Here is a 14,210-nt window from a genome sequence, read left to right as displayed (position 1 = left end):
GACGAGGTGCCCACCGCCCTTCCTTCATCCCCTGCCCCAGGGATTCTCCTTGGCCAGGTGGTCCCTGCACAGCCCCGAGGGAACATTTTGCTCTTTCTAATCCAAACCAGCCCCCTTGGCAGTGCAGGATGGGTGGGGGTGGGGTGGGGGGGCAGGGCTGCTCCCGGGGTTTCCTCTCCTCCTTTGCCAGCCAACATCCAGCCAGGCGCTGGATCAGCGTTGGTGCCGTCCCATCTGGGTGGCGAGGGAGGTGTCCCAGGCGGGGCTATAAATGCCGTGGCCTGACACCGGCTCGCCTCCCGCCCTGCCTGTCCTCGGCTGTTTCGTTTGAGCTGTTGGTGAGTTGTTTTTTTCCTACCACGTTCTGCTCCCCCTCGCCGCCCTAGCCCTCCAGATGCCCTCCAGATGTTGCCGATGGCGCAGCCACCCCACCCCACAGTGGGTCCCCCTGCAGGGGCTTTCCCCTGGGGCTGAGCATGAGGTTCCTGCCGCAGCCCACCAAGCTCGAAGGTGGCACTTCACCTCCAAGGGCTGGAAAAGTGCGTGTGCCCCTTCTGTGCCTGGCTCCGGCAGGAGGGGGCTGCCGCCTCCCCCCACATTATTCCTTCTGCCATGGAATTTTTGGAGCTTTTTTGCTCAGCACCGGTGTCAGATGGCAACACCCAGCCTGGCTGCTAGTGGGAGGGTGAGATTGGGGAGGAAACGGTGATGCATCCCGGTGTGTGCTCAGGAGTGGGGCACCGGCGCAGCCTGCAGGGTCTGGGGGGCTGGGTGAGACCATTGGCCCCCTAGCGTGGGGGTGCCTGGGGATGCTGAACTCTGCTCTCACCCACTTTCGCTGTTGGTGCCTCCAGGCTTGCTGGCATCCCTCATGGCGTGTCCCCTGGAGCAGGCGCTGGCTGTGATCGTCTCCACCTTCCACAAGTACTCGGGGAAGGAGGGGGATAAGTACAAGCTCAGCAAGCAGGAGCTCAAGGAGATGCTCACGAAGGAGCTGCCCAGCTTCAGCGTAAGTGTGGGGCAGGGGGTGCCACATCCAACGGGCGATGCTGGGACTCAGGGATGTGACCCTTGATGCAAATCCCCATTTTAACCCCCCTCTTGCCCCGGGCAGAGACAAACCAGTGAGGCCAGCTTACAGCAGCTCATGCGCAACCTGGACAGCAACAGTGACAGTGAGGTGGACTTCCAAGAATACGTGACCTTCCTGGCCTGCATGGCCATGATGTGCAATGACTTCTTCCAGGACTACCCTGACAAGATGCCACACAAGAAGTGAGCCTGGGGCACCGGCTCTGGGCTACGTCACTACCCCCACGACCCTCCCGCTGTCTTCCCAATGCTCTTTCAATAAAGGTTGTTTTAAAAAGTCCTCTGTGTGATTTCCCATGGGGGGTTTCTCTCCCCAGGAGCAGGGGGGCTGTCACACCGGGGAAGACCCACGTTGCAGGTACCAGCTGACGAGTGAGAGCAAAGGCGATTCTGAGCCGGGGTTTGCTGCAGCGTGGGCACAGCATCCCCGAGCCCTGGCAAAGCACCCGCTGGGCCGATCCTGCCGGCCACGTTAGTGTGAGTCAGCGGCCGGCTCTGCCTGGCAGCACCCTGCCCTGCAGCCCCGATAACCGCTTCGTGGCCGTGCAAGGCGAGGCAGGAGCTTTCACAAGGATTAATCCCTCCCACCAGCGCCGTGATAACAGTGGCAGGTTAACAACTTTTTTTTTTTAAACCATAATTAAGCTCAGAGGGGGTCAGCATCTGTCCCGCCACCTGCAGGACCCTTGTCCCTTCCCCACCCCAAGCAAATCCTTGCTGAGCAGGGTTTTGTTTGCGTTCCTGCTCGGGGTGGGGTTATGGTGTGCAGAGGAGTGACTTACCCCCCCGCCCCCCCGCCGTCCTGGGCCGCCACCACGGGAGGACTCAGCCCTTGGCTATAAACCGAGGAGCCACGCAGCCACAGCCCTCCCCACACCGGAGCCTGCCCCGCTCAGTCTGCAAGTCTCCATTCCCCACCCCCCCCGACCCCCCTTTCCCCCCCTCACTGAACAGCTGCGGCCACCCTGGGCTTGCATGGCAGGCTCCAGATGTGCAGCATACCCCTTCCAGATGTGGATGCCTCCCCCGCCTCACCCCCCCCCCCCCGGGAGCTGGACCTTCATCAGTCGGCTGGGGGCTGCTGCTGGACGCACGGCGAGCGGAGATGCCCTGAAGGCTTTGAGCTCAGCCTTGCCCCCTCGACAGCCCCGTTGGGAGGCGGCTGGGAGCCACGTCTGGCTGCGCCCCGTGAGTCACCCTGCAGCCACCGGCCCCAGCTGATGCAACACCCCCGGGGGGGGCACGACGGTGGGGATGCGGGGCAGCCCCCTGCCTGCTCAGGGCTGTACCCTGGGGGCTGCGCTAAGCTGGGTCTGCAGGGGCTTTGCCCCAGGGCTGGACCAGCTTGTGTCCGCTCGCTGAGCTGCCCACAGCTGTGGCAGGGACTAGACCTGGACCATAAAAAAGATGAGGAAGTGAATTCCAGGAGTATGTCACCTTCCTGGGGACCCTGGCCACGATCTACTGATTCTACACTGAAGGAATGCAAAATGTAGAGCTGGGCCAGCCAGTGGGGCAGGGTCCCCAGGGGCCTTTCAAGATCCTTTTGTAAAGTTTTTTGAAATTTCCTGTTATAAAGTTTTGTTACTAGGAACACAGCAATATTTGAACCTTAAATAAATTAAAACCTTATGGATGGCACTGTTGTTTTTTTCCTGCTGGGATGGGCAGGAGGGATTCAGCAAGAGAGTCAGAGCTCATGTCCCCACGGATGTATCCTTCTGGGTGCTGGTGATGCTCTGCCTGGGACTCCCACCCCGGCACAGCACCCTTGGCTTTGCAAGGGTTGGTTTGGCAGGAAATTGGGGTTGAAGCTCATCCCCCTGCTCCCCGAAATGAAGGGCATAGGGGTTGTTCCATGAACGTTAGCTTTTGAGATCCAGCCCTCAGCCAAACATCAATATTAAGGAAAAAAAAAAAAGTGTCCATCCCTCCAGGCTCGGTGAAACAGCTGAGAATGTGGCTGCACCGCACTTGCATCCCAGAGGCAGGTGAAAGGGACCCCCCCTAAAGCCCTCAGCTCTTTTTATGTCCGACCTGTGAACATTCGAAGCTGGCACGATGCTGTTCATAAGCATCCCAGCCTGCCACATCCATCCACACCCTGTCACCGCCCTGCTGCCGTGCCCTGGGGCCGGCACTGGCTCCATCCCTGGGGCACCATCGCTGCCAGCCCCACGGCTACACCCAGCCACGAGCAGATGTCAACAGCCCAGGGTGCTGCTTGCCCCCGAGTGTGGGCTGCCGCGGCACAGCAGCCATGCCACAAGGCAGGGCACGTACCAGGAGCTCCCGCTGCGTGGGCAAGCGGCTTCCCTGGCAGGTTGGGCAGCAAACAGCAGCGTGAGGACCCACTGTGCACTTGTGCCTCCTCCCACCTTCCCACATCACACAGGCACATCCCTTCACACCTCCCCACACGTGTCCCGTCATATCTCGCCAACGGTGCACCTATGTCCTGCCCATCAGCCCTGCGCGGCTCCCTTTCCCGGAGAGGGTGTGCCCACCTCCATCACACAATCTGTCCCTTTGTTTCACTCTTTTGCAATTTAGGCTTTTTTTTTGGCACAGATCCTTCACACTCCGGGATTAGGAGGCTGACAGGGTGATGTATCACCACCTCTGTCCTCATCTCCTAAAAGGCTTAATGGCCAGTGCAGGGTTTTTGCTGTGCCCATCCCACCAAGCGTGGACTTGGGCACAGGCTCCTCACCAGCCCCCCCCAACCATCTTTCCCCCAGCACACACAGGGCTTAGCAGCCCTGGGAACACCACAGGGTCTCCCGCATGTGGTGGCATCCCCCCAACACTGGGAACAGGCAGCAATTGCCAGTGCCCTCTGCTATCATCAGGCAGGAATTACAGCTGCCAGGAAATGTCACCTCCTAAAACTGGCTGGCAGCTTTCCGGGATGCTGGCGTGCCCGGATTTGTAACTTTTAGCTTTGCTCCCTGGCTAGCTGTTAACAAACAATTCAGGAGAAATGCTGCTCATGATTCTGGAGGGGTTGACGGGGGGTGGGATGCGCTGGCCATCCCCCAGCACCTGTGCAGTGATGTGCTGTGGGAAGATGCCCCACCTTGCACCAAATTCAGCAGCATCAGGGCAGATACAGGAGCGGCGAACCACATACCCCATTGGCAAAAACCCTAGCATCATCCCACTGGAGACCCTCACCCAGTACCTTTTGTGCGATCTGGAAAAATTCCATTATCTCTGCAAAGACCCCCGCATTCTGCAGGAATGTCCCGGCTCCTGGGAAAGCCCCTGTGCTGTCACTGACCCACGATGCTGGTTCCCTGCAAGTGTCTCTTTTGGTGTTTCCTTGTTTTGCCCTGATGAGTTTGATGTGTCCCCTCCCTCTATAACACTGGGAGCAGCCAGTTCCTGGAGCCAGGCAAGAAATAGCCACCTGGGTGTGCTACCTAGCCTTGCACAATTCCCGGGGTTATTGCCCCGAAGGAAATTTGAGGGTGTCACAAATCATAGCTCAGAGAGAGTATAAAAGAGACTTCACCTCCACCGCGCCACCACTGCTCCTGCCCGCTCCCATCCTCCCGATTGCCACCTGCAGAAGTCAGCCCCAGCGCTGCTCGTAGGTAAGCAGGTCCCTGCCGAACGGTGAGTTCAGGCTTTGTGCCACCGGCATGAGCCCAAGCCTGACCACGGCTGGGGCTTCTGGAGGAGAAGGCAGTCCTTATTCCCCAAGGGGGTTTGATGTTTTGCTGTCTGTCCCTTCCTAGCAAGATGAAGACTGACCTGGAACTCGCCTTGGAGTGCGCCATCAACATCTACCACCAGTACGCCATCAAGTACCCCATAGATGACTACCTGAGCAAGACCGAGTTCTCAGAGCTGCTGAAGGAGACTGCCAAGCCCTTCCTCCACAACACCGTGCCGGTAAGAGCAGAGCGTGGCCCAGCTCTCCCAACGCTGACCAGAACTTGCAGGAGTGGTGGCCTCTTTGGGGCACAGGGGTGGTTGGGAGCCTCCCAAAAGAGTGGGAAGTTTTTTTTCTAGGGTTTTCCTGAAACTGTGCAATTCTTACTGGGTGAGCCTCATGCTGTAGCTTTGGGCTGGTAGGGTGACCCTGAACCCCACTGTGCTTCTGGCTGATCTTTCTCATGTTTTTCCTGCTGCAGCCTGACATGACCATCGATGACTACATAAGCAAACTCTTTGCCAGAGCAGACCACAACCATGACGGTCGCCTGAAGTTCACAGAGTTCCTGACCACGCTGAATCTTGTAGCCATTGATGCCCACAATAGGTCCCACCAGCATCACAGGAGCCGGGACCAGCACTCTGGTCATGGTCATGACCATGCCTAAGACCAGGGCCACGGTCGCTGCAAGCCAAGCAGTTCCCAGGGTGACTGTGCCCATGGGATTGTGCTCTTCCAGCAACATCATCCCGTCTGTTTGTCCACAAGCACAAACCTGTAACCAAGGCTTTGTCATCTGCTTCTGCCTATAGCATTGAAATAAAATTTCTTTCTTCAAGCACCAAATGCATCTGTATTATGTGTCCTGCTGTCTCCAGGAAGGGTGCAACATGCACCCAGCCTGTGGATGTGGGGGGCAAACACAGTGGTGGGTTTTTTTTATATATATATAATACATAAAGCGCCTATCACCATAATGGGAGACAGAAGGTGGCATGGGGGGAACCCTGACCCCTGGGGGGTTCCAGGACAACAGCACTACTGGGTGCTAGTTGAGCAGCACAGGCTGCCTGGGCTGCCCGTCTCGAAACGTGTCACCCCTTGGTACCTTCACTGCTGCCTTCCCCAGGCTCAGCAGGTTCCCTGCACTGTGTGGCTGACCCCAGCACCCTTCACCCCAGCAGATGATGGGGCATGTAGCACCTCATCACACTGCAGAGGTTTCCAGGTAGGGGCAGCTGGTGGCTGTGCAACAGCATCCTCAGCCCTGGACCTCCTGGCCCCTCTCAGCACCTGCTCCAGGACATGCTGGGGTGAAGCACAACCTGGAGCTGCTTCCCCAGGTGGCTGCCAAGACCCAGCTCTGGAGCTGGGGGTGCACACAACACTTTTGCAATGCACAAAGCAACCAGCGCTCGCCTTGCAAGCCCCAACACAGAAAAGAAGGTGGCTGAGAAGCTCCCGAGAGCTGGTCTTAACTCTGCACAATAAAGTTGAATGTTTTTTTAGCATGGGGCAACAACCTCCAGATCACAGCACATTCACAAGCCACTGCAGGCTCCCGGAGAAGCAGATACATGAGCAGAAAAGAGCTCCTGGGTCTGTCAGTGACTGTTCATTGAGTGGGAAACCCTCAGGCTGAGGAGGCTCTGTCATTTCCAACATCAGCTGAAACCAGAAGCCTGTCCCATGTGAAACAGAGCCACAAAGGGAAGCACGGGGCTACGGCGTGGTTATTCACACTTGGTGACACAAGCCATCACTCTAGCTCCACAATTTATCCATCGGGGAGCAGCCCTTGTCCCCCAGAGGCAGGCATCGTTCACTGTCCTGCCAGGGCACCAGAGTGTCACTCTGACATTGTTCCCCTTGTGGGACTGGCATTGCGAGGTGCCCCCTCATTTTGGGGAACCTGGGTGGGAAAGGTGGGAATTCAGAGCTCACAGGGCTGTCTGGTGCTACGCAAGCACACGGGGCAAAAATCCAGCCTTGGCCAATGCCTTGCAAGGCCAACTGCGGAATGAGGGTGCAGCTTCAGATTGTTGACAGTCCCTAATGAGCAGAGGAGGAAAACAAAAAAAAAGCAATGAAGTGACTCAGGGATACCAGAATAAAACTCATGCAGCAATTCTTGATACTGCTCCTGGGTCACGTAAGAAGCATCTTCAAACAGGAATGGTTACTCTTCTGTTTTTCTGTTCCTACCCTCTTCCTGGAATCTATTGTCTTGTTTTTTCAGCTTTTTAAAGTTTCTTCATTCTTCCAGTACCTGTTCTACCAACACAAGGTGGGTGGCACACAGAGGTGACTTGCCAAAAACTTGCTAGGTAATGCTCAAATCAGTAAAGACCTTGATCTCAGATTTTCTTCTTCCTTCACGCCCAGGTTCCTCCACAAAGTTTCTGGAGCAAGAGGAAAGGTCTGGTACAAGCGATGTGAAAATAGTAAGTGATGGAAAATACTCTCTGAAACAGTTAAAAGGCGGATGCTGCCTTCATCTTTGCTAGTGTTCCACCAGTTGGTATTGTAGAAAACAAAACAGATCACGTTAAAGACAACCAAAGGCCAAAGTTATCCACATCTCCGAAACAACCCATCTTCCTCCTACACCAGCACAATTTGCTATTTCAGCAAAATTTGCAAAGTTTGGGCAAGTTTCACCAAGACGGACTTTGCCTTTAGGCTCGTGTTGTGGCGTGACAGCACATCCAGCATTTCCCCCACTGCTCGCCCAGCACACGAGCGGCTCAGCGCTGTCAGGGTGACAGTGGGGTGGTAGGACAGCATTTCCAAAGCCTGGTGGGTGCAACCAGGAACTATGTGCAGAGGTATGAGGCAGGGAAGGGTTCAGAGGTTCCCACCTTGCAATTTCCAGCTACGGGAAACACTAACTCAAGCTGTTGCTTGCAGCAGGTGTGTCACTGTCTCTGATGAAAGAGGACCTCAGACATATATAAAAAGGGCTGCCCAGGCTTTTGGATCACTACAACTGACCCATCCTCCGCAAACCCTCCGTGGAGACAAGGGTAAGTACCACGGCAATGATTTTTGCAGGAAATAAGACGAGGGAGAAGCAATTTTAAATGTGGCACTTCATGCCATGTCTGTTTTATTCCGGGGTGATGCTTTCTACTTGGGGCAGCGTAGGAGGTTGGTTTTGCCTACAAGACAAGTATAAATTAGTGGCATTGCTGTGCCATCTTTAGTAGAGGTGTAATCGTTTCTACTGGCAAGGAGAGCGCCCTTTGGGGGTGTCACCCAGCTGAGAGCAGGGTCTCAGTATCTGCAGTGAAAAGGGTTTGCAGCCCAAAGAGGAGGTTCACAAAGAGAAGGAGGTCAGGTAGAGGCTGCAGTGGAACCCACAGCTGAACTGTGCTTCCTGCCTTACTTGTTGTCAGTGGCGCGGTACAGATCGGCGACTGCAGCCTGATGGGTTTCTCTAACATGCCTGACAAATGCCTCCAGGTCCGTCAGAACAAGCTGCTTCTTGGCCAAAGCTGAAACTGGAGGCGGTTAGGTGATGCCGTAAAACAGCAATATTCCTAAAGCCACTTATTACCTGCTTTGTGCCGAGGAGCCGCCAACTGCCCCCGGGCATGCCGGGTGCTGCTGGCTTGCTCAGCCCCAGTGAGATAAGGCTCCTGGTGTGGGTCTGCCGCTAGGCTGAGGGCCCAAGAGCATGACATGGGGTGCCTGATTTTTGATGCATCTCATGGCTTTGAGGTTTCTCCACAGTTTCTGCAGGTACCTCAAGAGCTCAGCCATGTCTGTGAGCTCCCACACCACAACCACCTGTAACGAGACTGGGAAGTTTCCTGGAAACTGCACGCTGGAGGCAGCCCTGAAAACTATTGTGGATGTCTACCACCGTTACAGCATCCGGGAGGGCCAGCTTGACCTCCTCAACTTCAATGACTTCAAGACGCTGCTGACTGAGCAGGCACCAACCTTCCTGCAAGCTTGCGTGAGTGCCATGGGAACAGTGTTGTGGTCCCTGGAGGAACGTTCTCCTCAGGGAGGCGGAGGTTGCCTCCAGGGATGCTCCTGGGGGAATGGGGTGCAGTCTCCACTGCAGCTGTGGTCCATAGAGTGGGTTTCCGTGATCAGACCCAGCTCATCCATGTGCTGTGGGGTTACCCATGCCCACCCCTCCTGCCACTACAGGGGTACTGAGTGGCCAAAGGGGCTTGGGATAAGACTCCCTCCGTCTGGGAGCCCCGTTTTAACTAGGGGCTAACTGCAAGGTGGGAGAGGGTCACAATGGTCCTGCAGCTTCCAAAAACTTCCCAGGGCATGCAAGAATGAAGCTGGCTCTGTTTCCACCAGTGGATGTGCAGCCCAGGGAGGGGGCATGCTAACACATGTCCTGTCCCCCAATTCCAGGGCAGGAACCGCGCTGGCTACTTGCAGAGTCTCTTCAATGAGACAGACTTAAATAAGGACAGCGAGCTGACTTTCAAGGAGTTCACCATCGTCTTGGCCAAGGTGACTGATGATGCCCATCGCATCAGCCACAAGGATGACCGCTGTGGACCAGACAAGGATTGAGCCTTGAGGCACGAGCAGCAAAAAACTCAGACGGGGTTGCTTGTAGGAACTGGGCTCTGGCTGCTTTCTGTCTGCTTGAATCACTCATGCTTGTGAGACAATAAAGCATCACTTGAAGTTCACCGAGTCTTTCCTATTTCAGCACTCCCTCTGGCATCCATCTCATGGATGTGAAGAATGCTGGACCGGTGGGCTATGAGGGTATTAATGGCCAAAAGACCAGTGCAAGACAGTCCTTGAGCTCTGCAAGGGTTTTACGCAACTGCTACATGTTGCAGCTGATGGCTTAGAGGTTTTTCTCCTCACAGAGAAGTTTTCTGCATAGACTGGGAAGAGCAGAGCCAGCCTAGCTTGGGGAAGCACCTCCTGTTTCGCCCATCCTCATCTAGCTTTTTCCCCTTGGCCATGCCAAATGCATCCTTTGGATGCAGAATCACCCATGAGCAGGAAAAATGCTTTAATATCTATGACAACAGCAGCTCACAACAGAACACAACAGCCTGTACAACAAGAACAAGCCAGGAACCTCTTAGGGGAAAAAAAAGCGCCACACACAAGTTACTATATCTGTATATATAGCTTCTAGTCCGTGGGAAATTCTGAGATTTAAAATTTTCTCCCTAAATCCCAACGAAAACTCAAATTTCAGAGTTTTCCCACACAGACAAGTCATTTGGAGTGCTCCCTCCCAACCCTGCTGAATCACTTGCTACCCAGCCAAGATGGAACACCCAGATGGTTTCCATCTCAGTTTTCCAGCAGTAAAATATCCTCACCAAAACCCTGATGGACTCCAGCAGGACACAAGCATCTTGCCCCTGGCTGAGCCATCTGGGAGATGTCTTGCAGCACCAAACAAACCATTTCTGGGTACTAAATACACTGTAATTCAGCTCTTTTCCCCACCAAATGCTCAGGTACCGCCACCCCACAGGGCTGAGCAAGGCGACTGTCCCAGCACAAGCAAGGCTTTGCATGTTGCAGCACAAGCAGGAAGGGCAGGTGCAATGGCCAGATCCAGCCCTGCAACCTGCCAGGGCTCCAGGAGGGCTTGGAGAGGGTCCAGCACCCTGCAGCAGTTGTGCCATGCCTGTGTGAGCAGTGGAGCTGGCTCTTAGGTCCCTTTGGGCTGGACCAAGGTGGTGCCTGCCAAGCAACCGAGTTTGTAGCTGTTTGATATGGCTGAGATGCATGTGAATGCTTTTTGGCTCCAGCTAAAGGACTGGGAAATCCCTTCCCCCGGGGCTCCAGGGTGGGAAAACCTCCAGGCTGCCTGTGCCAGGTCACAGCTGGAGCATCACTGGTCTGATGATACTCAAAGGTGCTCAGGAGTTCAGACTCTGAGAGCATCTCCTGGCTTCCCCAAGCTAAAACCACATACAGCAACCAAAACATACGCCCTGTCCTGATCCTGGGCTCAAACCTGCTGTGAAACACAACAAACCGCATTGTGACAAACCCTGCCATGCCCTCTTCCCGCATCAGCCCGCCACTTGCCTGTAAATGTGTGTTTTGAAAGAGTTTTGCAACCATCGCCAAGAACGGGGTGCCCTGCCAAGGCTCAGGTCCTCAGGGCACAACGAAGCTGGTCACCCTGAACCAGATCTTTTGCTCTCTATGGCTATTGGGCTGCTTGCCGTTGCCTGGTGCCTGCTTCCCTCTCCTTCCCCTCTGCAGCTCCAGCAAGCTTGCTTAATCCTGGTGGCCTTGGGGCCAGGATTGCAGCTTGCTGCAGCGACTGCAGGGTGGCTTTGAGGCACGGCTGGGCTGCAAGGCTTCCCCTGCAAGGAGACCCGCAGAGCCAGGCAAAAAGTCGTGCTAGCGTGCGTTCCCCTGACCCTCAGCAATACCCAGGCTCCCTGGTCACCTTAGTGACTGCGCTGGGATCTGAAAACCAAACAGCTGGGGATCATTCCTGCTGCCTGGTGGGCACATCCAAGGGTCTGGCTGCCATCCCTCTTGGGAAATCCCTGGCCCATCCCACATCCCGTAACCCATCCTTGCTCTTCCCCACCTCCAGGGTGATAAAGTGACCCAAAGTATGGTTTCCTGAAATTGCTACAAAACTCTGCAACTGAGCCGATGGTCCCCGAAACCCTGTTGTGAAATGCTCCAGCCCTTCTCCAGCTGTTTTGTGCATCAAAGCACTCCTGTTGTGAAATGCAGTGCACCCCCACCAGCGAGGGCTGGAGTCTGGGTGGCCACCGTGTGTGGACTGGGGCTGCGTCCCTGAGCAGGGAGATGGTGCTGCCCCATGTCAGCAAGTCTGGAGCTGCCCCCAGGCCTGGCCATGGCCCCGTTTTGGCCTCTACTTTGTGTCTGAGATTAGCATCGTGTCTGGCAGGTTAAACAAACCCCCAAACAAGTCAGCTGAATCAGCAGGCACAGCAGTTTAATGAAGAAGCACTGGAAAATCTTGTTTTGCTCCTGATCTGAGCTGCTCTGAGCCAAAGCAGCTGCGCTGGGTCTCTGCAACACTCAGAAAAAACAACCAAAAAAAACCCCAAACCACAAAGTGAGGCTACAATCCTAAAAAGTAAAAATACACCTTTCAGCCACACCTGGCCTCTGCAGCTCAGCGCATTCCTCAGGTGGGGAGAAACAAGCTGGTGCTAAGCTGAGGAGATGAAATGAAGCTTCTGGAGCCCTGCCAGGTTGGGGACCTGCCCCCTATTATGGGTCTTTCATAAAGAGCTGCTTGATGCGGGCAGGGGATGGTCCCCTGGCACTGGAGCACTGCCCTCAGTACCAGCTCTGTCCCAGTGTCACACAGTGGACCCTAGCCACGCCGTCAGTGCTGGGCTGTGAGATGCAGTGGGACAGTGGGATGCTTTTGGACGCAGGTGCGGTGCTTTTGTGCACCAGCTCTGCAAGGATGGGGATGCTACGGGGCCAAGCAGTGCTGGCTCACTGGAGAAGTGCAGGCATGATGCTGTGGGTCCCCTTTGCTTCATGGCATGAGAAGACACCCCTACAGAGGAGAGTAAAACAGATGGAATTGAAGAAGCCAAGGGGAATAGACTTCTGTTGAGAGCTGATGGAGAATTGCAGCCCAAATAACCAGGTGGAGGGGGTGAAGGGGACATGGCCATACCCTGGCCACCTCCCTACCACCCAGCCGAAGAACGTGACACACCAACCTTGCAGGAAAAGCCACAGAGACCCCTTTTAAGGAACTACCCTGGAGCCTTAAGCAATGCACAAGTATGTCATGAAGATGGACTGGAATTGGGTGAAACAGAGACGTTTCACAACCGGTGAGTGGCGCAGGCGGATGGCCAGGCTATAAGAGATGCCGTGCTTGGGACCAGCCCCACTCCAGCCCGAAGGGATCTCGCTACTCTGTCAAGATGAGCAAGGCAAGTGCAATGGTGATAGGGCATTTGATGTCTCCATGCTCTTTTCCAGGTGCCTGTTGGGCCATCGGAGGTGCAGGGACCCTCAGGGAGCCTCTCCTCGCTGCGTGAGCTGCCATCAGTTGCTGGTAGAGGATAACCACCTCCACTCAGGCTCATCCAAGCGCTACCCACTAGGAGAGATGCTTCTCCCTGGGAGATGTTCCCCACAGCACAGTCTGACCAATGAAGGGGGTCATGGACGTCAGATCTCACACTCTGTAAAGACACAGAGATTTCTGCAGTGCCACCAGCTACTTTGGGAGCCTTGCTCCAGCAGTGCCTGACTGACATAAGGCACCTTGGGAGGGGAAAATTGGCTCTTGGAGATTTGTAGTGCACATCCCAGAGCAGAAGCAGGCAAAGGCTGTGACCCCCTTCAGTCTCCTTTGGCTTCTAGATACAAGAAAACCCAAACCCAGCTCAAATTTATCCCCCCCCCCCCAAAGAATAACTGAACAAAACCAGGCTGCGTCCTCATCTGGTGAGAGGCAGGTGGCTGTACTGGAACCTCACTGGTTTACATCAGAAATCCTCATCTGCTGTGCCTCCTGACATTACTCATTGTAATCGCTTTCCTTCCAGACCTCCCAGACCCAGGAACCACTCTCTGAGCTGGAGAGGGCCATGAATGTCATCATCGATGTCTTCCACCAGTACTCGAGACGGGAGGGGGACAGAGACACCCTGACCAAGACCGAGCTGAAGCTCATGATTGAGAAGCAGCTTGCTAACTACCTGAGGGTGAGTGGAGTCCCAGCAGGGTTTCTCAGTGCCCACAGGGGGAGGGGGCCACGCTGGACCCATCACCCAAATATCTCCAGGATCTGGATTCACCCCCTTCCCACTCTGCTCTATGCCCAGACCCTCCCTGCTGCTTTCCAAACATGCTCCGTAAAGACGGATGAAGGAAACCCACACAGGTCTGGGTGAACCAGATATTTACCCTCGTCACCTTATCTGCAGAAATCAGGATCATATTGCCTGAGAGGTCCTTTACCATCCAGGAGCAGTGAATCACTGCGGTACCCAAAGCAATGGGTGACAATGACACAAGGCTGGAACCACTCTTAACACCAGGCTGTTGGGGACCTGGCACTTGTGGGTGTCCCAGCAAGGCTGGGGAGAGTCTTGAGCTGTGAGTGATGGGACTTCACCCTCATCGTGTCCCTTTGCAGAATGTGAAAGACAAGGCCACCATTGACGAAATCATGAAAGACCTCGACATCAACAAGGATGCGCAGCTCAGCTTCTGCGAGGTGATGCTGCTGATCATCCGTGTGACCATTGCCACCCACGAACACCTCCATGAAGTCGAGGACCAGCAGCAGCAGCACAAACACCAGCACCAGCACCACCACCACTGAGGCAGGCTGTGGTCCCTGGCCAAAGGCACCCATGTAGTGTTTGCAGCCCCCAGCTTTCTCCTCTCCATCCCACCTCCCTCCTTTCCTTCCTTCCAGTTTGATGATTTTGCTGCCAAATAAAGATTTGCCCTGAGGCTGTCAGAA

The 14,210-nt window shown here is 55.2% G+C and overlaps 4 protein-coding genes across 4 annotated transcripts; all 4 read left to right on the top strand.

Annotated features, from left to right (window-relative positions):
- Positions 1-205: 205 nt before the first annotated feature.
- LOC121079980 (protein S100-A4-like) lies at positions 206-1,369 on the top strand. The gene is made up of 3 exons (XM_040577838.1): positions 206-338; positions 855-1,009; positions 1,115-1,369. Exons 2-3 carry the CDS (start codon positions 872-874, stop codon positions 1,277-1,279), a joined length of 303 nt encoding a protein of 100 aa, XP_040433772.1. The 5' UTR covers positions 206-338; positions 855-871; the 3' UTR covers positions 1,280-1,369.
- A 3,470-nt stretch (positions 1,370-4,839) lies between these two features.
- On the top strand, positions 4,840-5,541 carry LOC121079972 (protein S100-A7-like). The gene is made up of 2 exons (XM_040577827.1): positions 4,840-4,992; positions 5,235-5,541. Exons 1-2 carry the CDS (start codon positions 4,840-4,842, stop codon positions 5,421-5,423), a joined length of 342 nt encoding a protein of 113 aa, XP_040433761.1. The 3' UTR covers positions 5,424-5,541.
- A 2,961-nt stretch (positions 5,542-8,502) lies between these two features.
- Positions 8,503-9,345, top strand: LOC121079971 (protein S100-A8-like). Its single transcript, XM_040577825.1, has 2 exons — positions 8,503-8,720; positions 9,140-9,345. Exons 1-2 carry the CDS (start codon positions 8,520-8,522, stop codon positions 9,302-9,304), a joined length of 366 nt encoding a protein of 121 aa, XP_040433759.1. The 5' UTR covers positions 8,503-8,519; the 3' UTR covers positions 9,305-9,345.
- A 3,216-nt stretch (positions 9,346-12,561) lies between these two features.
- On the top strand, positions 12,562-14,210 carry LOC121079966 (protein MRP-126-like). The gene is made up of 3 exons (XM_040577820.1): positions 12,562-12,663; positions 13,285-13,443; positions 13,878-14,210. Exons 1-3 carry the CDS (start codon positions 12,655-12,657, stop codon positions 14,064-14,066), a joined length of 357 nt encoding a protein of 118 aa, XP_040433754.1. The 5' UTR covers positions 12,562-12,654; the 3' UTR covers positions 14,067-14,210.

The sequence above is a fragment of the Falco naumanni genome, chromosome 20 (assembly GCF_017639655.2).
Source record: "Falco naumanni isolate bFalNau1 chromosome 20, bFalNau1.pat, whole genome shotgun sequence".
NCBI lineage: Eukaryota > Metazoa > Chordata > Aves > Falconiformes > Falconidae > Falco > Falco naumanni.
Note: the sequence above shows the minus strand (reverse complement) of the source record. Positions and strands in the feature narration are given on the sequence as shown.